This window comes from Oncorhynchus keta, chromosome 17 (assembly GCF_023373465.1).
Source record: "Oncorhynchus keta strain PuntledgeMale-10-30-2019 chromosome 17, Oket_V2, whole genome shotgun sequence".
Lineage (NCBI taxonomy): Eukaryota > Metazoa > Chordata > Actinopteri > Salmoniformes > Salmonidae > Oncorhynchus > Oncorhynchus keta.
In genome coordinates, this window is record NC_068437.1 from 38,528,273 (window position 1) to 38,554,213 (window position 25,941).

General features: G+C 43.2%; 2 protein-coding genes across 5 annotated transcripts in view; one reads left to right on the forward strand and one right to left on the reverse strand.

Annotated features, from left to right (window-relative positions):
* Positions 1 to 609: 609 nt before the first annotated feature.
* Positions 610 to 16,076, reverse strand: LOC118395814 (cryptochrome-1-like). Of its 2 annotated transcripts, XM_035789768.2 has the most exons (10): positions 15,353 to 16,076; positions 12,935 to 12,984; positions 5,259 to 5,367; positions 4,695 to 4,837; positions 3,817 to 4,090; positions 3,165 to 3,617; positions 2,906 to 3,057; positions 2,372 to 2,574; positions 1,945 to 2,040; positions 610 to 1,662 (listed from the first exon to the last, which is right to left on the reverse strand). In XM_035789768.2, the coding sequence occupies exons 1-10, from the start codon at positions 15,413 to 15,415 to the stop codon at positions 1,577 to 1,579; spliced, it is 1,629 nt and encodes a 542-aa protein (XP_035645661.1). In that variant the 5' UTR covers positions 15,416 to 16,076; the 3' UTR covers positions 610 to 1,576. The 2 variants fall into 2 exon arrangements, with proteins under 2 accessions (XP_035645661.1, XP_035645660.1); XM_035789767.2 differs by lacking the exon at positions 12,935 to 12,984 and having other exon boundaries at positions 15,353 to 16,075.
* A 441-nt stretch (positions 16,077 to 16,517) lies between these two features.
* LOC118396035 (ankyrin repeat and BTB/POZ domain-containing protein 3-B-like) overlaps positions 16,518 to 25,941 on the forward strand; it is a 110,259-nt gene continuing 100,835 nt past the window's right edge. The window contains exon 1 of one of the 3 annotated variants that reach the window (XM_052466005.1): positions 16,518 to 16,680. Coding sequence is in view for 2 of the 3 variants with exons in the window: in XM_052466004.1 (XP_052321964.1) it covers positions 18,502 to 19,369 (868 nt within the window). In the remaining variant the exon portion in view is untranslated. Of the gene's footprint in view, positions 16,681 to 18,250; positions 19,370 to 25,941 lie in introns of those variants that run through there. The other 2 variants (XM_052466004.1, XM_052466003.1) reach the window with 2 other exon arrangements.

Below are 25,941 nucleotides of genomic sequence, written 5' to 3' on the forward strand. Positions count from 1 at the left end.
CTAACTAGCTAGCCGTTTTACATCCGTTACACTCACCCCCCTTTTGACCTCCTCCTTTTCCGCAGCAACCAGTGATCCGGGTCACGGCACCAGTGTAACAGTATAACTTTAGACCGTTCCCTCGCCCATACCCGGGCGAGAACCAGGGACCCTCTGCACACATTAAACACAAGTCACCCACGAAGCATCATTACCCATCGCTCCACAAAAGCTGCGGCCCTTGCAGAGCAAGGGGAACCACTACTTCAAGGTCTCAGTCCCCTCGCACCTACAAGCGTTTTCAATCGGTGATGTCACCGATTGAAACGCTATTTAGCGCGCACCACTGCTAACTAGCTAGCCGTTTCACATCCGTTACACTAATAGTCTTTTGCGCACACATCTGGAACGGCTTTTTCTGGATGCAACGTGACCAAAGTGGCTGTCCATGTTTACCACTGATTACAGCATAGATACATTGCAGCAATTGGAATCTTTTAGTTTTGATTCATTTTACTTTGCATCATTTTCACTTTGCATTCCTCATTGAGCTTCACAACAAACAATATTTGCATACCCATGACATAAAACAAACCATTAGCCTACAATAAATAGTACTTTGAGCCAGTGTTATACTCTGCACCTTTTATTACAGCACTATACAGAACAGTCAGTCTTTATACAAAAATAACAATTGGTTTACAACTTCACCAGAAAAAAGAATAAAACAAAAAAAACATGCAATATACCATTTTTACTGTACATTTTGAGTTGAATTACTCATACCGCTTATACAGAAACGTTTACATCATTCCCTTAAAAAGGTTTTTACAGAGGTTATGCTGCCTTAAAAATGCTTATTGGAAACTCATATTTCTGAACTTCTGACAGCATTATACCCCATAGAATAATAAGTGTTTCCTGACCATTTGACCTGACGATTCCAAGTTGGGTCATCAGTCATCCTCAGCTTGAGGCTGATGCCATTCTCCATGCCTAGGACTGCACATAACATGCCCTCAGGATCAAACAGTCACCACCCAGTGTTCTTTCAGCAAATATAACGTGTGCCTCCATGTTCTATACATACATATATCCCCAAAGGGACCACATATTTTTCCCATAGACATTTTGGGGAAAGAGGACAAATGTGTGTATATCATCTTTTATGATAAATTCCCAGCACCACAAAAAAGACAGTTTGGTGGTGTGCATGTTAAAGACTATTGTGAGTCATCTCGTGAAAGGGCTTCTGTCCTGACACCATCACCTCTATCTAGTAACACTGGGAACAGTGCGACTGTGCGTTTACGATTCTCCATAGAGGTTGAATGTCACAGACCGCGATGCTGCGATCAGTTCTTTGGGGATCATGTGATTTGATGTTCCCCATAGTTCAATGTGGGATGTTAGCAGCCTCCTTTCCTCTCCTCTGCTCCATCTCTTCCTACTGCTGCTCACACCACTGAGGTAGATGTGCTCCTGTAGAGTTGAAGAGTCAGGGGAGGAGGATGCAGTGCTTCAAGTGCTGGTGGAGCCTACTGGAGATCAACAGGGTAGCTGGTACCCCCTTTCCTCTACCCTTCCACATCAGGGACTAGTTGCTGGTCTGCCTCTGGGCCTTGTTGCCACCCCCCGGTGTGAGGTCCTCACTGCTACGCTTCACGGCAGCATGTCCTCTGCCTGAATAAAAAAAAACACATGATATTGTTCCCTATTAAATTGGTTATGGGTGTCTGCTTTGACTCTTCTAACTTCCACCCACGACCCACATATCTGAGATGGATGAATTCACAGTTCAATCTTGATGTAGATGAGATGGGCAGATAACATGCAGGTTAAAGAACAAGTTCAATTTGGTAAAAAAAAAAGTTAATTTGTCCTTTAACCCTACTCTTTGGAAAATGCAGGTTTTGCTGTGGTAAGGACAGCCAAGGAACCGAGGAGGATGGAGAGGGTCTTTACCTGCTTGAGCGACTGCCTCATGCTGGATTTCTTCAGGGGAGGTCCCCACACCATTTCCACCATTGTTAGGATTAGCTGGCACTGTCGCGAGCAGCCCTGTGAAGTGGGGACAAAAGAAGAGTTGTGCAGTCAGTCTACCACACCCCCATAGATAACAATTGATAATGATAATATAAAAGACAACAAAGTCACTGTATCGGCAAAGAAATCTCAGAATAGGCATACTGACCTACGATCAGGTCCGCCCTCCCCATGATGATTTAAAAAGGCAAAACTGATCCTAGATCAGTATGCCTATTCTGAGACACTTTGAATAGCTGAATAGCTTATTATCATTATCATTTGAGTAAGTACCAGAAAATGGCTGATTCTAAGCGGATTTTCAGGCTATTAGCTGTAGTTTCAGCAGGTTGTGCTCGGTGCTCACCCAGACCGCGGTAGCAGGAGAGCTGTTGGTAGATCTGCGTCATCCTCTGGATGTTGAGGCGGCTAGCCTCGGTGTGGTGCACCATAGGCTTGGGGTAATGCATGCCGATCACGCACTTGGCTGCCTTCTGCACGCTCTCGGGCGCGTTCCAGGGGTCGAATATGTACTTGGCTGGGAAGGCCTTCAGTATGGGCAGATAGCGCCTGGAAGAACGAAACAGAGAAATTACATTGTTTTAAAAAAAAGAACCACGGTGACACACTTCTTCTGCAATGAACAATCGAGAAACAAATGTACATTTCTAGTGGGTACAACATGGACATTTAACCAAGACTCTATGAAGTGTTTTGAGGTGACATCGTGGTCTAGCAGTTTGTCATGGTATTCTGCATGTCCTACATGTCACAAGCATGGTGAAATAAAGCACTGAGGTCTATTACTATGAGAGTACTTCAAAAGGAAAATAACTTGTGTACCACACTGGCTAAATATAGTGGAGAGGTGGACAACTGGGTGTAGGGAGGGTCTTCTCACCGTATGTAGTCTCCGTTTGGGTCCGTCCTCCTGCCGAAGCCCACAGGGCAGTAGCAGTGGAAGAACTGCTGGAAGAAGGAGCTGCACGAGAGCCACATCCAGCTGCCTGCGTTCACACTCCAGTCTGCATCCAGGAGCAGCTCCTCAAATACCTGACAGGTAAATAAACACACGGTCAGATATCACAGTCATACATTTTCTACCTACTTGTCACTTCGTCTCCCAGCTCCCTCTAACATCCCCTTCCCCCAGTATCTACCTTCATGCCCTCCTCCCAGCTGATCCACAGGTCTCCTCTAGTGAGAAAGCAGGCAACAGCATGTCTGGCCAGGTGGTGGATCCAGCCCTCCTGTCTCAGCTGGGTCATGATGGCGTCAATCCAGGGGAACCCTGTCCTCCCCTCGGCCCACTTGGCCAGCGCTTCCGGGTTGCGGTCCCAGGGGATCTGCACACACACCGGATTGCCCTCCATTTTGTCGAAGCGGGGGTTGTTGGTGGCTGTGGTGTAGAAGAATTCGCGCCACAACAGCTGGCCATAGAGCGAGAGGGGCGGTGAGCTGTTTTTCTTCACCTTCCTGTAGAGGTCAGTGAGTTTGAAGTAAAAGAGGCGACAGGAGAGGCAGCCGAAGCGGAGATAGGGGCTGAGGCCTGTGGGGCTGGCCAGCAGGGAGTTGGCGTTCATCCTGGGACGCTCAAAGTTGGCCACCCATGCCTGGAACACAGAAGGTTACTGTTTGGGTCACAGTGCAACACACTGACAAGGAGTTCAGAAAATAAAGTCAACAAGGTCGTTTTTTTTGGAGGGGGGTTGAATTGACTGAATTGAAATGGAATTGACACCAACCCTAGTACTGTGTGTCCACCACACTGGCTCAGTAGTGCTGGGATATAAAGAAGGGATTACTCCTCACCTTTCTCTCCAGGTGCCTCTCCAGGCGAGTGAGGGCCTCCGTCTCTCCCCCTGGCCATACTGCTGTAGCCAGGCCTTCGGTCTCAAAGCCAAGCTCCTCCAGGGAGGGCACGGCAAACTTGTCGTCATGGTCATCACTGATGGGCGTGGCACACTTCCTCATGACCTCAGCAGTGATGATCTCAGCGGGTGATTCCACGGCATCCATGTGACTGATGAGTGCCTGGAAACGCTTGTAGGTGAGAGGGGACTGGCCTCCGTTTAGCTCGATGATCCTAAAGAGACACATGGACAGACATGGAGGTTTTTAGTGCATCACGTAACACTAGTATCATGGTATTGTTCATGAATATGTTGCTAATACATCATGTTTGCGTATTTGCACAACTTGATCACTTGGGTTATATTCTCACAATATCTACTGTGTGTGTGTGTGTGTGTGTGCGTGTGTGTGTGTGTGTGTGTGTGTGTGTGTGTGTGTGTGTGTGTGTGTGTGTGTGTGTGTGTGTGTGTGTGTGTGTGCGTGTGCGTGTGTGTGTGTGTGTGTGCGTGTGTGTGTACGCGTGTTTAACTATTCTTGTGGGGACCAGAAGAATAGTCAATGAACAAAAACTTGATCAACTGGGGACATTTTGTTCGTCCCCACGAGGTCAAATGCTATTTCTAGGGGGTTTAGGGTTAAGGTTAGGATTAGTGTTAGAATTACGTCAATGGTTAGTTTTAGGGTTAGGAGCTAGAGTTATGTTTAGGGTTAGGTTTTTGGGTTAAGGTAAGAGTACAGGGTTAGGGTTAGGGGTTCTGGAAAATATCATTTTGAATGGGACTGAATTGTGTGTCCCCACAAGATTAGCTGTACAAGACTGTGTGTGTGTCACTCACTTGTCCAGGTCATAGAGAGTGTGGGAGACTTTAACAGTAACCTCCACACCGGCCTCGCTGGCCAGCTTCTGGATGGCGGCGTCACGTTCCTTGCCGAAGGGCTCAGAGTCGTACTCATAAGACAGCTGGCTGGTCTGCCATTCCTGGGAAGCAGAGAGAGAGGGGAACAAGGTCACTCAACATGATAAATAGGGGACCTTTACCGTTGTAAATAGAGATAGTGGATGTCACAGAAAGGCCTTCATAGAAAATAACATTGATTCCAATGGAATTCAAATACTTTCACATATACACTGAATATACAAAATATTAATAATCACCTTCCTAATATTGAGTTGTGGACCCCCCCGCCCCTCCCACTCACTGTATCAGCATATCTGATAAAGTGGATTTACGGTATAGTTACTGTGACAGTGCTTCTATGGGGCATACTGTATTTCTATGTGACATAGCCTAATGTATTTCGATGAGTTATAGGCTACATGAATAGTACCGTAAGTGTATGTATGGTACAGTAGTGTAATGGGTTTACTACAGTAAAGTAAGTATGACTGTTGACTATACCTGGAACAGCCTAGGGAAGACATCAGTAGGCTGGCCCCGGATGACAAACAGACGGGAGTTGAGCTTGCGGAGGCTGGCGTCTAGGTCCTCTAGACATTGTAGTAAGAACCTGGAATTAAACAGAGGGGATGATCAATCAAGTGATTGTATATCAGAGGGGAAATAGTTTTAGGCATTGATTTAGTTAAATACAGTAAATTAATGGGTACTGTAGTGCATTGGGTATTTCTCCTCAGGAAAACAACATGTCATGGTATTTCAGTTGAATGATGATCCAAAAGCCACATTAGTGACTGAAAAAATGATCCATGTTTCATATGATCCATCATGTGAGGCATGTTGTATCATAGGTCTTCATGTCAAAGGCCTTGGCTTCTTCAAAATGATAATAGCTTGAACCGGAAAGATCAGAGGGCTGGTGGAGAGGAAGTACAAACATGCGATGCTACTTCTCTCAGTTCGTCACATTATTCAGAATGATTTAGCCTATCGAACAATGCCCCCCTGAACAACAAGTCAATCAGTTAGGCTAGAAGATGTTAGATGAATATTCCCTCAATCAGTTTCTCTCATAAACACTCAAACAAACAGATGACAATATAGGCTAGGCTAAGGATGAAAGAAAACATTTCACCACCAAAATTATTCATACCCTCGCAGTTGACCTACATACATAGGCCTACTCTTCTGTCTGCTGGTATAAAACTGGCCTAATTGGCATACCATTTAAAAAACCAAGTGGAAACATCCAGTGGACAATCATGACCAAATGGAACTTACATTCCATTACCTTAACAGTAATAATATAATATATATATAATAATAATATATGCCATTTAGCAGACGCTTTTATCCAAAGCGACTTACAGTCAGTCATGTGTGCATACATTCTACATATGGGTGGTCCCGGGAATCGAACCCACTACCCTGGCGTTACAAGCGCCATGCTCTACCAACTGAGCTACAGGAGGACCACAATAAGGTCACTAACATCCCAGCCTTGTAGTATACTTCAGCTCACAGCAAAGTAGTTCAACAAAATGACAGCTGCTTGCCTCCCTCAACAGGAAAATAAGAATGGGAGTATACATTCCCGAGTAAGCGAACACAAAGTCTGTATCAACATTTAAAGAACATCTCTGGCTAACAGTAGTTCTCCGCCGAGGTAAACTAGCATACTATGGTATAAGCCTGGGCCCCTGGGGCAGGACTTCTGGACTGACCCTCTACAACAGTCCTCGGCTCGACCTTCCCCATTCTGCTGTGATATTGTCCTCAAACTACATAGGCAGTGTTGATAACAACACAGTGGTCCTCTTTAGCTTAGTTGGTAGAGCATGGCACTTGCAATGCAAAGATAGTGGGTTTGATTCCCAGGACAACCCATTCATAAAATGGATGCACACATGACTAAGTTGCTTTGGTTAAAAGTGTCTGCTAAATGGCATATATTAGTGTCGTCATTGTGTTATGCAGCCAATACATTTGCCTACTGTTTGATATGACAACATGGATATCAACCAAGTTAAGAGAGGGCGACTGACATCCTGTTCTGTGTTAGGTGACTAACTTCCCCTAGGGTGGCATCCCATCACCCGGCCTATACCCTCAACTGAGAATGGTGTCCTCCTGTTGTGTTTTTCAATTCACACTTCAGTAAATGCTGTCTGGGGCTTGTCACCAGCTGTACTCTACTTGGAAGTCTTATGAAACATGTCGGGTGGTTAGCAGCAGCACTGCAGGGAGGTTTTAAAATGTGATATCTGAAAGAGGAGTGTAGCCTATGACAACTAGTGGCCCTACAAGAAATATCATCTTCATGCATACACTTGAACAGTGGGATAATGCAAGGTGACCACAAAGCGAACATAACACAATATTGAAAGGTTGGAAACTGAATTTAAATGAATGCAAGCCTCTGTGTCCAATGGTGAGATGTTACCAGACAACAAAATAGATGCTATGGGGCTCAGGGACAGCGTTATGGACGGGCCTTAGTGGACCTGGCCTGCCCTACCTCCTTGCCAGTCAAAATCAAGTATTTGTATATTATTTATTTGCAGAGCCGGTGCCAGAACGAATCAGATGGACATGCATTTGATTTCTATAGGCAGGCCTGTTTTTTCCACGGGACCTCCTATGTGCAATGGGTGTTCTAATAAAGACTATAGGCAACTCTTGAGTTTCAAGTTTGAGGAAGCTTACAATTTATCCTACCAATCTACGTGGCAGTTATGATCATTTTTTATATGCGCATTTTCGTGGTAAACAGTTTCATTTTAATAATAACGTTTTAGTTTCTCAAAATAATTGTCAAATGGTCAATCATAAAAATGCAAGATCACCAGCCTTTGCCATATGGACACATTGGTACACCGTGATCCATGGGCGGCTAAAGAAATGAGCACATGGAAGTCAGAGATAGCCTATAGGCCAATGCAGCAGTAGGCCTATAACTTCCATTGTCAACTAAGTAAAATACATAGGCCTAAAGCCGACAAATACATTAAAATATATATATATTTTTTAAATATCCTGATGGAAATTCAGGTTCTTTCAATCACATGAATCACTACTCCGCCTGTCTGCCTCCCTTTTTATCTGACTTGACATATCATATCATTAGTGAAGTGCAACATTGTATCAACTCAGAAGGTTGGCAAGCTGTTCCCTCAACCTTACCAGGACAGAGAAACCACATAGATGCTCAATGTTCACACGGAGCATTACAAACAAAATATGATTTTATTTTACAAAACTCCTAAATGGTGACATAAATATGACATAAACCAAAACTTGTTTGACACAAATGTAGCAGGTTGTGAACTCCACTCCGAGAATGAGAACGATAAATGACTAATACAGAAATTAATGTACCAAATGACAGGAATTTAGTGTACATTTTCTAGGCCTAATGGTTACTAGGTCTAATGGTTACTAGGTCTAATGGTTTCTAGGTCTAATGGTTACTAGGTCTAATGGTTACTAGGTCTAATGGTTACTAGGTCTAATGGTTACTAGGTCTAATGGTTACTAGGTCTAATGGTTACTAGGCCTAATGGTTACTAGGTCTAATGGTTACTAGGTCTAATGGTTACTAGGTCTAATGGTTACTAGGTCTAATGGTTACTAGGTCTAATGGGGAATTGATTAAAAAAAATAAACAATCAAAGGGCAAACAATTCACACACAATGAAACAATGAATGTGCAAGAATTGGCAGGAAACATAGGAGCACATTCTGGAGAGCTGAGTGCATGCAATCTGGAGAGCTGAGTGCATGCATTCTGGAGAGTTGAGTACATGCATTCTGGAGAGCTGAGTGCATGCAATCTGGAGAGCTGAGTGCATGCAATCTGGAGAGCTGAGTGCATGCATTCTGGAGAGCTGAGTGCATGCAATCTGGAGAGCTGAGTGCATGCATTCTGGAGAGCTGAGTGCATGCATTCTGGAGAGCTGAGTGCATGCATTCTGGAGAGTTGAGTGCATGCATTCTGGAGAGCTGAGTGCATGCATTCTGGAGAGCTGAGTGCATGCATTCTGGAGAGCTGAGTACATGCATTCTGGAGAGCTGAGTACATGCATTCTGGAGAGCTGAGTACATGCATTCTGGAGAGCTGAGTACATGCATTCTGGAGAGCTGAGTGCATGCAATCTGGAGAGCTGAGTACATGCATTCTGGAGAGCTGAGTACATGCATTCTGGAGAGCTGAGTGCATGCAATCTGGAGAGCTGAGTGCATGCATTCTGGAGAGCTGCATGCAATCTGGAGAGCTGAGTGCATGCAATCTGGAGAGCTGAGTACATGCATTCTGGAGAGCTGAGTACATGCATTCTGGAGAGCTGAGTACATGCATTCTGGAGAGCTGAGTACATGCAATCTGGAGAGCTGAGTACATGCATTCTGGAGAGCTGAGTACATGCATTCTGGAGAGCTGAGTGCATGCAATCTGGAGAGCTGAGTGTATGCATTCTGGAGAGCTGAGTGCATGCATTCTGGAGAGCTGAGTGCATGCATTCTGGAGAGCTGAGTGCATGCATTCTGGAGAGCTGAGTACATGCATTCTGGAGAGCTGAGAACATGCATTCTGGAGAGCTGAGTGCATGCATTCTGGAGAGCTGAGTGCATGCATTCTGGAGAGCTGAGTACATGCATTCTGGAGAGCTGAGTGCATGCAATCTGGAGAGCTGAGTGCATGCAATCTGGAGAGCTGAGTGCATGCATTCTGGAGAGCTGAGTGCATGCATTCTGGAGAGCTGAGTGCATGCAATCTGGAGAGCTGAGTGCATGCATTCTGGAGAGCTGAGTGCATGCATTCTGGAGAGCTGAGTGCATGCATTCTGGAGAGCTGAGTGCATGCATTCTGTAGAGCTGAGTGCATGCATTTTGGAGAGCTGAGTACACGCATTCTGGAGAGCTGAGTACATGCATTCTGGAGAAAGACGCCCATATCTTTGACACACACACATCCCATTCTCGTCTCAACCTTTTAAATTATACTCAAGTCATTATCTTCACACATTTTAGATGCTTTTCACTGACAGCCTCAACTCAATAATCAGTTAGGCCTATTGCCACACGCTCTGCCCAAATTGCTGGCTTCCCAAATAGGCATAAGCACTTGTGATTTGAAACAATCCACAGCAACAAAAAATGTAAGAAGCTAATGATCCTCTGTGGCTAAGCCAAGCTTTATGGTAAAGTATTTTGACTGATTTTATTTAGACTGGAGTAATTATATAATTTTGGCAAAACATAAATTTACTTTAGGGGAAGCCAGCATCGAACAGTGCACCTGCCAACTTACCATTCTAATTCACAATTGGCTGAAACCAGAGTTCTATGACGAGATGCTCATGTCTCTGCTTAACAATGTGAGTCATTGTCCCAACGGCGGGAATACAGGTGACAAGCTTAGGTCTGCATATTATGACCATAGAAACACATTGGGCTAATTCAGGATAGATTTTGGAGCTTCGCCTCTTCCTCTGCTGAAACTAGCGAGCGAAACAGTGTCGCTTGGTCTTACTACAAGCATTTCGCCACACCTGCAAATAACATCTGCTAAATATGTGTATGCAACCAATACAATTTGATTTTACTATATGTATCCCATGTATCTGATGCTGTCTGGACAGAAAAACGTATGACATGCCATACTCTTTTTGTCCAGACAGCATCAGATACATGGTCTACACCTACGGCGACAGAGGGGCGTTGTTTCGTTCGCTCTGATGATTTATCTGAGATTGATGGATCTCTTTCTGTCGGTGCACATCTAGGTCAAATAAAAAAAGCCAGGTTGATGATGACGTTGTTTCGAGTCACCCAGAATGAGTAGACGCTCGAGCAGGGACGATGACTACTACTTTACTAGTTAATAATGAGTTATTAGCCCAGGTATAGATAATGTGTAGTCAGCAATGTGGGAGTGGTTGCTTTCTACAAGAGCACAAAATGTGGACATTTCTAGACATCTTTGAAAAGTGTGTCAGATAAAATAGATTTTTTTTGTCTTAAAGGGCCAATGTTGTATTTGTGGCGGCAGGGTAGCCTAGTGGTTATAGTGTTTGACTAGTAACTGGAAGGTTGCAAGTTCAAACCCCCGAGCTGACAATGTTCAAATCTGTCGTTCTGCCCCTGAACAGGCAGTTAACCCACTGTTCCTAGGCCATCATTGAAAATAAGAATTTGTTCTTAACTGACTTGCCTGGTTAAATAAAATGTAAAATAAATAAAAAAAATGTTTTTGTTGCTAAGTAGCCAATAGGCAGTAGCATAATGTGTCATTCTCTGTAATAATGGTATGGGAATAATAATGCATTTTGTTTTGTAAAGTGGTTTCTTGCATCAAACACAACATTTACATAAGTATTCAGACCCTTTGCTATGAGACTCAAAATTGAGCTCATGTGCATCCTGTTTCCATTGATCATCCTTGAGATGTTTCTACAACTTGATTGGGTTCCACCTGTGGTAAATTCAATTGATTGGACATGATTTGGAAAGGTACACACCTGTCTATATAAAAAGGTCCCACAGATGACAATAACTGTCAGAGCAAAAACCAAGCCATGAGGTCGAAGGAATTGTCCGGAGAACTCAAGAGACATGATTGTGTCGAGGCACATATCTGGGGAAGGGTACCAAAAAATGTCTGCAGCTTTGAAGGTCCCCAAGAACACAGTGGTCTCCATTATTCTTAAATTGAAGACGTTTGGAACAACCAAGACTCATCCTATAGCTGGCCACCTGTCCAAACTGAGCAATTGGGGGAGAAGGGCCTTGGTCAGGGAGGTGACCAAGTACCCGATGGTCACTCTGACAGAGCTCCAGAGTTCCTCTGTGGAGAAGGGAGAACCTTCCCAAAGGACAAGCATCTCTGCAACACTCTACCAATCAGGCCTTTATGGTAGAGTTGCCAGACAAAAGTCACTCATCAGTAAAAAGCACATGACAGCCCGCTTGGAGTTTGCCAAAAGGCACCTAAAGACTCTCAGACCATGAGAAACAAGATTCTCTGGTCTGATGAAACCAAGATTGAACTCTTTGGCCTGAATGCCAAGCGTCACGTCTGGAGGAAACCTGCCACCATCCCTACGGTGAAGCATGGTGGTGGCAGCATCATGCTGTGGGGATGTTTTTCAGCAGCAGGGACTGGGAGACTAGTCAGGATAAAGGCAAAGATGAACAGAGCAAAGTACAGAGAGATCCTTGATGAAACCTGCTCCAGAGCGCTCAGAATCTCAGGCAGGGGCGAAGGTTCACCTTGCAACAGGACAACGACCGTAAGCACACAGCCAAGACAACGCAGGAGTGGCTTCGGGACATGTCTTTCAATGTCATTGAGTGGCCGAGCCAGAGCCCGGACTTAAATCCGACCGGGCGGTTCTGAAGAAACCTGAAAAAAAGCTGTGCAGCAACGCTCTCCATCCAACCTGACAGAGCTTGAGAGGATCTGCAGAGAAGAATTGGAGAAACTCCCAACTACAGGTCTGCCAAGCTTGTAACGTCATACCCATGAAGACTCGAGGGTGTAATCACTGCCAAGGTACATCAACAATGTACTGAGTAAAGGGTCTGAATACTTGTGATATTTGCGTTAATTTTTTAATAAATGAGTAAAACTTGTAGAAACCTGTTTTTGCTTTGTCATTATGGTGTACTGTGCGTAGATTTATTTTCACTATTTATCTAGCACTCTTGGTACTTCTAATGATGTTTAGGCTACTGATGTTGTTTTCATCATTTAACCACGCATCTTGCTGACCGGCATCTTGGAGGTTGGGGTATTATTCTTTTTTTGTCATTATAAAAAGAAGCTCTTTCCGCGTTTCGTCACATATTCTTTCTGTTTCATAGTTGTAAAAAAGACTCCACATATTTTTGATTGAACACTGGAATGTGTTTTTACATGCATCTTACAGTTACAGAAACTGATTCATACTTTTGTATTATTATTTGAAGAAAATATTTTTCTAATATTACCCAAGTTATTCATAAACACAACCAAATTATTATTTTTGCAATACCATATATGAAATGTATTAATTACATTGTTAGAATGTTTTAGTCAGAATAACTGGTCATTTGCTCGAGGTCCAGCGATTCTATTTTAAACATGTTTTACTGTGTAGAGCATGCACACATAGGAGGTCCCATGAAAAAACACGTACCCCCTTATGGAAATCAAATCCCGTCCAAGTGATTCATTCTGGAGGCGGCCCTGATGATCAGATGAAGCAAACCATTCAGAAAAATATATAGTAACAGAAACAATGTCTATGACTAAAACGTGCATACATTTTAATGAATATTTCTGCCGTTGTTACAATTGTCTAATGGTAAAGGTTTATGTCCTCTGGACAGCGCACTCCGCCTGCAGGTCAAACAAACGCTCTCCAGACGAAGCCTCTATAAAGGGCTGGGCTAGGCTAACTCCTGTCTAAGCTTCAGTTGTTCCATTGACCTGGAGCAGATTACAATCGTTATTAAGCGATTGAACCACCCAGTTTATAAATAGGCCTAGCCAATGTAAAGTTCCGTGTGTGTCTGACAGACATGGTATATCGAAACGTATACCACGGGTATGACAAAACATATATTTTTACTGCTCTAATTAAGTTGGTAATCAGTTTATACTTGGCCAATATGCCACAGCTAAGGGGTGTTTCCAGGCACTCCGCGTGGCGTCGTGCATAAGAATAGCCCATAGCTGTGGTATATTGGCCATATAGCACACCCCTTGGGCCTTATTTCTTAAATATACACTATATACAGTAGCAGTCAAAGGTTTGGTCACATCTACTCATTCAAGGGTTTTTCTTAATTGTTTACTATTTTTTACATTGCAGAATAATAGTGAAGACATCAAAACTATGAAATAATACGTATGGAATTATGTATTAACCACAAGTGTTAAACAAATCCAAAAAGGTTTTATATTTGAGATTCTTCAACGTAGCCACCCTTTTCCTTGATGACAGCTTTGCACACTCTTGGTATTCTCTCAACCAGCTTCATGAGGTAGTCCACTACCTGTAATGCAATAAAGAGAGCAGGTGAACGGATGATCTCTGCATGTGTATTTCCCACCGTGAAGCACAGAGGCGGTGTGATGGTACTTTACTGATGACATGGTCTGTGATTTATTTAGAATTCAAGGCACACTTAACCAGCATGGCTACCACAGTATTCTGTAGCGATATGCCATCCCATCTGGTTTGCGCTTAGTTGGCCTATCATTTGCTTTTCAACAGGACAATGACCCAACACACCTTCAGGCTGTGTAACTGCTATTTGACCAAGAAGGAGAGAGATAGAGTGCTGCATCAGATGACCTGGCCTCCACAAGCACCTGACCTCAACCCAAGTGAGATGGTTTGGGATGAGTTGGACCGCAGAGTGAAGGAAAAGCAGCCAACAAGTGCTCAGCATATGTGGGAACTCCTTCAAGACTGTTGGAAAAGCATTCCAGGTGAAGCTGGTTGAGAGAATGCCAAGAGTGTGCAAAGCTGTCGTCAAGGCAAAGGGTGGCTACTTTGAAGAATCTCAAATATAAAGTATATTTTTATTTGACACTTTTTTAGGTTACTACATGACTCCATGTGTTATTTCATACTTTTGATATCTTCACTATTATTCTACAATGTAGAAAATAGTAAAAATAAAGAAAAACACTTGAATGAGTAGGTGTGTCCAAACTTTTGACTGGTACTGTAGGTCACAGCTGCATTGGTCACAGCTGCATAGGTCAGAGCTGAGAGGAGAGCAGGGTGCCATAACCACCCTACTGACACAGTGCCCCCTTTCCCCTACTAAGCCCTGCCTTCCAGGGTAACTTACATCATTGTTACTGCTACGCATGTTCTCAAACCTGCAGAAATGTACTCTCCTGAACACGTTTCAATGAAGAACACATCACAACGCTCACCATTGTTATGGTCCTAGAAATGGAGTTTCCCACATACAGGATATGTTTTCTACATGTCATTCTCCCTTTCGCTTCTTTAAACCGAGTATGCTATTCTCCCCTTCTCTTTATGCTTTAAATTAAAGTTGTCATAAGTGTCCAAACTAAAGCAACATTGTATCTGGGCTAAATGAAAGGGAATTCAAGGTCAATCAGTTATTGCAACAGTCATTGGTCCCCTGGAATGCCATCGGTTCCATTTTTGCACATAGTTGTTTAACTCAATTTACTGTAGGCTAATAATTTTCTCAGTATTTTTTTGTAATAACTTAGTCATTTGCAGTCAATGTACTATAATTGTGTACATAAGTGTGGTGCTTTTAGGGATGCCCTTCTTTCTTGCCTAGGGGCACACACACTGATGTCATTCATAACCACTAGGCCCTACTTTTAAAATGTACTATAACTGTTTGCATGCACTGCATAACAATATCCTATTCCGTGTGGTGCTTCTAGGGATGCCCTACTTTACTGCCTAGGTGGCACACCAAACACATTCATGTCATTCATAACTAAATATTTCTGAATGCAGGATGTGCGACCTACATCTGTGCTACACACATCTGTGTTTGGTGTGAGTGCAACACAATGTGAGGTGGCAAAACAAAGAAACCGTCCTTGCCTCCACCTGCTGATGCCCACGTTGGAGGACCCTGCAAACCAGGGGTCTAGGATGTAAACACATCGAAGCGTGTCAGCTCCCCGGATAGACTCCTTCAGCGAGGGGTTGTCGTGGAGCCGCAGGCCCTTCCTGAACCAGTGGATCGTGTTGCCGACCATTTCACTTGCTGTCCCTTCTTGTTATGTACACGAGACTTCTTTGATACCGCAGCGTTGACCACAAAACACTCACGAATTAAAACAATATCCCTCGCCTACCCAAAACGTGTTTCGGTTCTGTCGCCTTGCTGGTTTTATAATGTAGAGATACTAAAGTTATCTAATCTTGTTCCATCAACTTGTCCATTGTGATGAGTTCTCCGTTGCCGCATTGATTTGGTGGCCTCTGAGGTCTCGATCGCATCAACTTTGTATAGAGCGCATTAAATGTAAGACATTGTTAATATTTGATAACTATTTTCAACACGAAAGTAAAAATAACACTTAAATGATGTTCGACCTGCTATCTTGCTTGATTTCCTATAGCAGTTCGAAAAAAAATGAATAATTGCATTGAGTCGTAGCGAGTGAACTAAAATAGGCCGATAGCAATATCTTTCTAGAAAGTTTTGATCAGAAATTTGTGTTCCAATATCATTCGAATGTATTCCAATAAGCAATTGTAATATTCTTCGTTTTCAGACTGCATTGTCACAACCACAAAAAAAAAAAAAAATGTATTTGCCAACATCTCCACCCACAGAGGTACAAGGATGAAGATGGACGAATCTGATTGGTCAATGTCACCAGTTATGTAAGGCTCGCTCGCTCAGGTTTCTGTGGTGTGCTTACATTGGCTTACTTCTGGCTATTTTGTGTTTTTTCCACAAAGGCATAATTTATAGTTACTATCCTAGCAACGCAATGTGTTATGTTAAATCAGTTATTTACAGCCTACTTTAAACACCATAGTTTGAATATTGAGTTTATTTTGTAGGTTGTTGGCAAAAGTGTTTGCTGTCTGCCCGCGTCATGACAAGTTGCGCAGGACCCGGATAAGCACGTGTACTAAGGCAAGGCAAACAAATATGACACAATGTGTTGGTAGGCCTAGTGGGCAGCCTATCACAATCACAAGCCTACGCATGTGATGCATCGCATATAGTCTACTCTTTATTACGTGTTGTCGTGAGACTATGTATGTACCTATATGTATTTACGTTAAAATGCTATCATTTCAAAATTGATTTAAACCAAATAACACCTATTCTAGCCTAGATATTAGCTCTACCAATGCAGAATTTCAGATGTGATCAAATTTCAGTCAAAAACCTCTGCAAGGATCATAAGGTAAACACCATATTTGAGATGAATCTAATAACCAAACCCTATTGTATTATGGCCTACAATTTAATTACATTGTCCTGAAGCATGCGGTAAGGGGAACATCATATTTTGGGTGATGGTGACCGTGATACTGTAGTTTGTATTCATGAGACAAGGGATGGGTGGGTAGTTGGGTGAGGAAACATGCATATCTAGACACTAGATGGCAACATGCAATCACTATATAGGTATAGTATAGTGGATGATATAGGCTACGTTTATCAAGGAAAGGTTCAGAGACATGGCTGTGTGACCTTTGCATATGTAAAACAAATATGTAAAACTAGTTTTGATATAGTAGCCTTCCTTATCTGGAAATGTATGGTTGGGGACTATTATTATTATTATCTTTGACATAGTGATTGAGGTTTGTAAACTGAGCACCAGGGTGCAGTGTTGCTTCAATGATAAGCAGCCTACAACTACAGTCAAATGTACCAACAATACTCTCCCTCAATCCCACAGATATCAACAGTGCCCCATATCAGGATGATTTACAGTTAAATTAGAAATATTCTATGTCCCAATTATCTCTCCTTCCTCCCAAAGTGTGTGATAGTTTACTTCCCTTTACTGACTAATATGGTGGAACATCCCACTAGCCCAAGCCTCCACCAATCCAATGCTTTTAAATTTGTCTGAAGTAACCTAGTGAACAAGTGTACACTTTAGGAGAAAGGCAATATTATTGGGATGCAGCCATGGCTATCTATGGCATAGGGCTATCAATCAGTTTAGGGACATTTTCTGTTGTTGCACATACATGTTGACAATATGGTATGTACATGTCTCTCTCTTTCTCTATCCCCCTCTCTCTACTCCTCTAGCTATATGTCTATTTCCCTCTCAAACACATTCAGTTTTTTGTGTGCCTGTTACACTTTTCAGCCTGTCGGAGGCTCAATCCACACACAAACATCTTTCTCGCTCTCTCTGATTGTGATCAAGCCTTGGTCAATAAAATGATGCATCTTTAATAGTCAATGATGCAGTATAATGTCTGACCTTGGCAAGGAAATCAGATGTCTACTTTTCAATGAGCTCTAGCTATCTCCTTGTAAGGGACCACAGAGAGAGATACATTATGCATGTCATCCATTATTGATGGCCTTGAGTCATGTTACCATTATTGCTGTCAGAACAAATGCCTAAGGAACTTTGCTATCCATAGCATGACACATTATGTGAATAATCACATTATCCAGTTTATTCAATCCATTACAGTCAGATCATTAGCCTTGAATTTTGAAATCGTGTTCAAGTTACAGCATGTGAAAGGACTGCTTCATTTATGAAGGTATAGTTTCAAATAGTACGTTTTTTAAAAAGAAAGGAAATTAGATGGATTTGAAGAGAAAATAATTACATAGATATTTCATATCCACTCCCCATTTGGGCTATACATTGAATTGAGTAGCCTGGTGTAAATTAAATTGTATGATGAGGTGGTCCTAATTCAAAATTTCTCTCACTGCCCGAGTTATGCCGAGTGTATTGGCCGTTTGAAGAACATAGCCCCGCCTCCAGCTACCAGGATCTTACTGCGTAAAACACAGACCACTGTAGCTGCTCTATGTGCTATGATGGAAACACTTCGAAGTTTCAGTTCGGATTGAGAAATATCAACTTGATTCGTTTCCACTGAAGGCAACGGGATAAAATATTGACACGTCAAAATACATCGCAGTCGGGCTTTAATTGCGTTTATTTAATTGCATTGGGCGACGTTGTGAGACATTTTGAGCCATTCATTCCAAAGTCCTCTTTACAGTATGAGGTGCAGTTATGGCAAGCAGTAGTAAGAAGTCAGTGGCGAGGACCCTGGAGGATCTGACGCTTGATTCGGGTTATGGTGGAGCAGCAGACTCCTTTAGGTCTTCCAGTGCTTCACTGTGCTGTTCCGAGGCACATATACCTTATGCGCATGGGGGGAATTTTTGGCATTTAACCGACTCCATGCACAGTCGCCACAACAGCCTGGAGACGGTCAACACAGTCTTGGTCGAAGACTCCGATATCCTGGATTGCTCCGGCCAGTGCGCTAAACTACCCGAGCTCGAGGACGTGCCATGGAGCCTCGGGGAAGTAGAGAGCGCACTGAACAAGGACGAAGAGTTGAGGCTGGGGGTCGTGTCACAGGAGATCCTGGCTAGGCTCTCGGTCCTCATAAGCCGCGCACTCGTGAGGGTCGCAAAGGAAGCGCAGCGCCTGAGTTTGCGCTATGCCAAATGCACCAAATACGAGATTCAAAGTGCCATAAAGGTTGTCATGTCTTGGACAGTCTCTGTGAACTGCATCACCGCCGCACTCAGTGCCTTGTCTATGTACAACATGAGCACCGAGGACAAGTTCAGCCGCGGAAAGTCACTCAGATGCGGACTCATTTTCAACGTGGGGAAGTTCTTCAGGTGGATGGTGGACAGCCGAGTTGCGGTGAGGATCCACGAGCACGCTGCCATCTACCTGACAGCGTGCATGGAGAGTCTTTTCCGAGAGGTGTACGCACGCGCACTGCGCAGCGCACTTGTGGAGAAAGATAATGGGATCCCTAAGTTCACTGTTGAGTCCCTCGAACAGGCCATCAACCACGATTCGGAGTTATGGGGGTTCCTGCAGCAGTATCAATACCTCATTTGTGGGAAGAATGCAAGTGGTAAGTTGTGTGTACATGACTAGTTCTGTGATGCATCTACTCAGTGCGTAATTCTAACGAATTCTTCATAATTGTGCCCAAAACATGGTGATGTGATTTCTTATCACCATCTGTAGTAATGCCATTATCAAGTTAGGAGTTCACTTTCTCATACTACAACATTTCTCGATGGACAGGGAGAAATAATCATGACTTCACACATCCCATCTGAATTAGACCATGTATTTTTTCCTGTGTCTGACATGGCAGGATCATCCTGGGTCCTGGGTAACCTCTTTGTTGAGTTACTGTATTCAATATGTTGATGTATGAGCACAGAGAATGGCCCCTTCTGCCACTGCCATCAATGGGCATGGTTTATTTATGATAATGGGAGAGAGTGGGGAGAGGGAGCACCTAAACCCTCTGGGCTATGATCCATCTATTAAATAGATGACATTCTCAAGAGTTCTTCTTCAGTGTTGTGGTACTGTGAATGCATGATACATTGAAGCAGGCTATAATTCATCGGGGGAATATCTTGTGGATTTTTGTTCATGTCTTTAGCTTCTCATGCTTATAAGGGAATTTATCTCATTGCTGTGCAATACAGCTTTCAAACCTAATAAAGGGCATTTTAAATGTAAGCTCTTACCTTCAGACTTCTTCATTGCTCATCCATACAGCAATACATTTAATCAGTTATAACCTAATAACCTAATGTAATAATAAGGTCATGTAATAGCAGACTGTATTACCTCTGTGGTAGATGCATTTAAAGTGCTGCTGTGGCTCCATACTCCAACAGGTTTATGTAATACAGAGCCCCAGGACACATAAGTGTTATCATGCGTTATTTTGAGTGATGTGAATGGGACTGAGTTGAAAACACAGAGGAGAAGTCCCTACTGATGCTGTGTTAAAGATAGCTAAGGGGCAGGAGAAAGAGGACATGTCAAATGGCTCACACAATGGTCAGAAGGTGGTGGCTCCTAAAGCCAAACAATTTTTACATTGCACATTGTCACACCTATTGCAATGGTGACAAGAGAAGGCCTTAACTGTGGCCTAACTGTAGAAGGTCATGACTTTCACATCATTCTCATTTCCAATCTGTAACGATTTATCAATTATCTCAGTGCTGGTTGGCCTTTTCACCCCATCCCAACCTCAACCCCTTTATATCGTTCCAGCCATTCTTTCTCTGCCAAGTAGGAGTAGGCTAATTGAGGTGATTTTTCATTATTATGGTCATGTCCGCTCCTCTCTCAGACTCAAGCGTTGCATATCTTTATAGCATCTCTGTTGCAACCAGAGCTATTTTCTTTTGCTGGTGCTTTTCATAAATATAACTCCAAATTTATTGAGGTGTTTAAATCTCCCTGTATGACTCCTCCTCCCGCTCCCGCTCCCCTCTTCATCCATCCTCTTCTCCCTGAAGCCCTGGAGTAGCCCCCTTTGCTGGCAGTGTGGGCTATTTGGCCAGAGAGAGTGTATTTGTCCTGCAAGTTGGAGGTCAGAACACATATTTTGCAAGTGTAATTGTTATAGGGTCCAGAGTTTCTCCTGACCATGTGATCTGACCAGGGAAAACTCTGGGCCTTATAGGCTAAGGTCCTCGTCAGGTCATGTGGTTAGTAAATACTACTAGAACCTAGTTTAAGTTAACGCCTTACTTTTCAAATGTCAAAGACCAAGAGAGCAGCATGTTATATCTAAAGAAAACAAACTATCATTCATTGGAAAGAGCTGTTATTATACAATCCTCTACATTCCCCACTTTCTGGTGTGAAGTAAAGGCGCATTAATGTACTGTATGTGGTGAGCATTTCAAGTCATGGAAACCATTGGAACACAACAGGGTCCATTACCTCGACCACACACTGCTTCTGCTTAGACAACACTCTTCCTCCTATTCCTTCCCCCAGTTCTCACGTATACTGTAGCTACTAGAGGTTCTCCGTTGGCACATCAGGCATATGGTAACCCTGGCTCACCCCTCCCACACACCCGGGGGTTCATTTTAGCAGCTACTGCCTCAGTATTCTGCTCAGGTGTTGGGTTCCCCTCTCTGCCTTTGGTATCCTGTCAAGACAGGAAGCTTGTTCGGTGGTGGAATTGCAGTGGCAGCCCCCGCAAGCTCAAGGCAGGGGTTGCTTGTAATTTCCCTTAGTGCATGTCACAAAAAATGTATCGAGAAACAGGACACTGATGCCAAGGGGTTTCTACCACCTGAGGATGACTCATAATCACACCTTGGCTGTGAGATGTCATGACTTCAGTGATGCACCTTTTCAAGTCTGGGCAGATGTTATGGAGATAGATGGTAGCTGGGAGGAGGGTCTCACCTCGTGTGGTAGAACCCTCTCCCATGGCATTTGACCCTTCATACAGCTCCCACTCCATCAAACGGTGACGTCCAAGTGCAGAAATGCTTCGCAGAGTACATAGCTCTTAGAGATGCAGGAAAATACAGCACTAGAATGAATAGCCTTCTGAGAATGGCAATCAAAAATGGACATTTAAGCAGCAAAAATCTAAATATATTTTCCTCCATAATTGTATTTTTATTTTGCTGCATGCAGCGCAACTTAGACACCTGAGTCTTACTTCATTTAGGCTTAAGTTAATATGATGTTTTATGTCAGTATGATATGCTGTGTCTGAGTGTGTGTCTCTAGAGTCTATGAAGACTGCAGCTGTGAGAGAATGTGTAGGTTGAAGTTCCATTCAGGGGGTTCCATTCAGGCCAGGGCTCCTTTGTGCCTCATCCAGTGTTTCCCTGTGAGGTCGGTGCCTGGCGGCTGGTGCCCACAGTATGACATGTGCTGTGGTAAGCATTGTGGCCCACCAGGAATGACAGCGGTCTGCTGTGGTACCAGCCTTTTCCAGACCCTGTAATGTCTGGGGCTGGGATATCTGTGGCAGATAAAAACACATACATACACAAATTCATACACGCATAAAGAGTACACACACACACACACACACACACACACACACACACACACACACACACACACACACACACACACACACACACACACACACACACACACACACACACACACACACACACACACACACACACACACACACACACACACTGTCTCACACACAGTCACACACACGTTATGTTATTCTATCCTCATGGGGACCTAAAATAAATTTCCATTCAAAATCCTATTTTCCCTAACCCCTAAACCTAACCTTAACCCATAACCCAAACCCTAAACCTAACTCCTAACCCTAAACCTAAACCTAACCACTAATCCCTTACCCTAATTGTAACCCTAAACCTAACCCCTAAGCTTAAAATAGCATTTGTCCTTATGTTTTACTATCCCTGTGGGGACTTTTGTGGATTTTAGTTCCCCACGAGGGTAGAATAACCAACACACACACACACACACACACACACACACACACACACACACACACACACACACACACACACACACACACACACACACACACACACACACACACACACACACACACACACACACACACACACACACACACACACACACACACACACACACACACACACACACAGTCACACACACGTTATGTTATTCTATCCTCATGGGGACCTAAAATAAATTTCCATTCAAAATCCTATTTTCCCTAACCCCTAAACCTAACCTTAACCCATAACCCAAACCCTAAACCTAACTCCTAACCCTAAACCTAAACCTAACCACTAATCCCTTACCCTAATTGTAACCCTAAACCTAACCCCTAAGCTTAAAATAGCATTTGTCCTCATGTTTTACTATCCCTGTGGGGACTTTTGTGGATTTTAGTTCCCCACGAGGGTAGAATAACCAACACACACACACACACACACACACACACACACACACACACACACACACACACACACACACACACACACACACACACACACACACACACACACACACACACACACACACACACACACACACACACACACACACACACACACACACACACAAGCCCCTTGCAATTACAGAGCAGAACTGGGTTTAATAATGAGGAGCCGGGGCAGGCAATGTTAATGTTAGATGGTGTGTGGCAGTGATTTCACAGACATTTGAGGCGAGGAGGGATTCTTGCCAACTTTACCTCATATGATCAAGCACTACGACGTGATCAAAGCCAGGCAACTCCCCACCCAGGACCCAAGGTGGAGATTGATTGTGTTTCTGAAGTTTATCTTCAACATTAGGCCTTAGAGGCCTAAGAGGATTTCTGAAAAACATTTAGCTGTCTTCCTTTCTCATCCACTGCTGCGCATGATGACACATGTAGCTGGCAGACTGGCACTAAGTACTGTCACTTTGCACCCGAAAGACAGAAACTGAGCATCAGCACCATTGTATCCAAGAAGAGCTTGGAAATATAATCCTATGAAAAACCTGCAGTCTGCAGTGCTGTACCAGCAAGCAAGTGCATGCAATAGGGAGACCACAATAGTTATCCGGCCGGGATCTGAGACATCGGGGTGAATCCTAACTTCCAAATGTATGTAGCCTCCCATTGATATCACTGCATGACTAAGTAAACATTTTATTTAAGTGGAAATTAGGATTCAACCCATAGTGAATGGCTCATGGTGTGCGGAAAATCTGGAATTTTTGTAAAGAGGCTTTGGCATGAGGAAGTTAACAACAGATCAGTACTTCTGAATTTAGCTGGAAGAAGACAGTCTACAAGTTTCAACATGTGGATTAGTCAGACAAAACTGTGTGTCACACAATCATTCTCTATAGCCTTGCTACTAGTGATTACTTCTCTTACTGCAGCTTGGAGGCACAATCTAGTTCAGCATGCAGTATTTGGGTTGAACATTTGTTCTGGATGAAAATGTATTAAATCAACTAGCATTAGTTTATATATGATTTTGTTTTTCATTATGTATTTGCATAATTCAAAATGAATATAGCCAACAATAGAATTTGATTTGTAATTTGTTGTCATTTACTACAATGCTGCAAAAGGCTTATTGTCAGTGACAATGTGTATTTCACCTTGCTGCTGCCTATGGGAAGGAGAATAGCTCAAATTGACTCAGCCAGTGTGGCATGTCGGGGCAAGACATGATAGGTGAACTATGAACAATGGTCTCTCTGTCTTTCTCTTTCTCTCTCTCTCTCTTCCCATTGTCTTTTCTCTGCTATGTTTATGTTTCCCTCAGCCGACACCAGATTTAGTCAAATAAAGCCTCTAATCTGGTCAAAGATCAACATCAGGGTCTTTCTATAAATAAAGGGGCCAATGTGTGACTTCAGGGTAAAACAAAATAATGGTTTGATATACATTTAAATATACATTTTCTTGCAGCTTCACATGTGTAGTTACAGAATTAAGAGTCCAGATAGGCACAATGAGACCGTAACTCTTAGCAACAACAAAACATCTACATCATTCATTTCTATTTTTTTTTTAAATAGTTGATATAATCATTTAATACAATAATATAATACAATGGTTTCTGTCAACAAAGTCACTGACAATAATAATAACCAAGAATTAAATCATTATAATCAGTAAACTCTTCAAGCAGTGTGTGTGTGTGTGTGTGTGTGTGTGTGTGTGTGTGTGTGTGTGTGTGTGTGTGTGTGTGTGTGTGTGTGTGTGTGTGTGTGTGTGTGTGTGTGTGTGTGTGTGTGTGTGTGTGTGTGAAAACTAGACATCACATTCTTGCCTCCTATGTCCTTGTTTCCTCCACTCCTTGCCTCTCCTTGAAAGTGCATTGGAGACAGTGGGGAGGAACCTTCCCTCCTCTCCCTCAATGTGCTTTGAGAGGGAGGTGAGGGATGGAGGAAACAAAGGGAGAATCTCAATTGCATTTCCTTCTTATCCAATGGGTTTTGAGAATGAGACGAGGAGAGAGGACGCAGCAAATCAAGGAAATGCTATTGAGGACAGAGGAATTTGACAGCTATTAACCATTTTTGACAGTGCCAGACTGACTGACTGACAAACTGAGCCATAAAACCCATGGCGTGTCCAGAAACATCCCCTAGCCCCTACTGCACAGAGTCTAGACACTTGTGGAGATCTGAGCAGGATTGATAGGTAGTGACATAGTGAGAGCTCCACCTTACCCTCTGAAAGTCTTTGTGCAATTTTGGCAGTATTGCTTACACCTGTCCAGTTTTCTCAGATCTCCACAAGTGTCTGTGGGTAAGACTAGGGGTTGTTTCTGGACAGGACCCCACAACCATTCAGGTGTGTGGTGGACCTACAGCACGACACTTGAGGTATTGGATGGATGTTTCATTACATTGCTATACACACACAGATTTGCACACCCACAACACCCCATCAGGCTGATCAGACAGGTTTGAGTAGCTGGAGACCTGCTGCAAACAGTTAAAGGATATATTTACATGTCTACTATTCACACCTGTGCTTCATTCCAGCTAGTTAGATGTGCAACCACTGACTAACTATAGTTAAAGCATATCTCTAGTCTAGCAATAGATACAATTGTTTTGACTGTATAGAATCAATTTAACAAGATATTTTATTGATTTATTTAACCTTTATTTAACTAGGCAAGTCAGTTAAGAACAAATTCTTAATTACAATGACGGCCT

Coding starts and splice junctions, on each gene's coding strand:
- LOC118395814 (XM_035789767.2), bottom strand. CDS start 15,510: ATGGTCGGCAACACGATCCACTGGTTCAGGAAGGGCCTGCGGCTCCAC. Junction 3,618..3,816: donor AGAGGCACCTGGAGAGAAAG/GTGAGGAGTAAT, acceptor TCTGTGTTCCAG/GCATGGGTGGCCAACTTTGA. Junction 3,058..3,164: donor GCTGGGAGGAGGGCATGAAG/GTAGATACTGGG, acceptor TTTACCTGTCAG/GTATTTGAGGAGCTGCTCCT.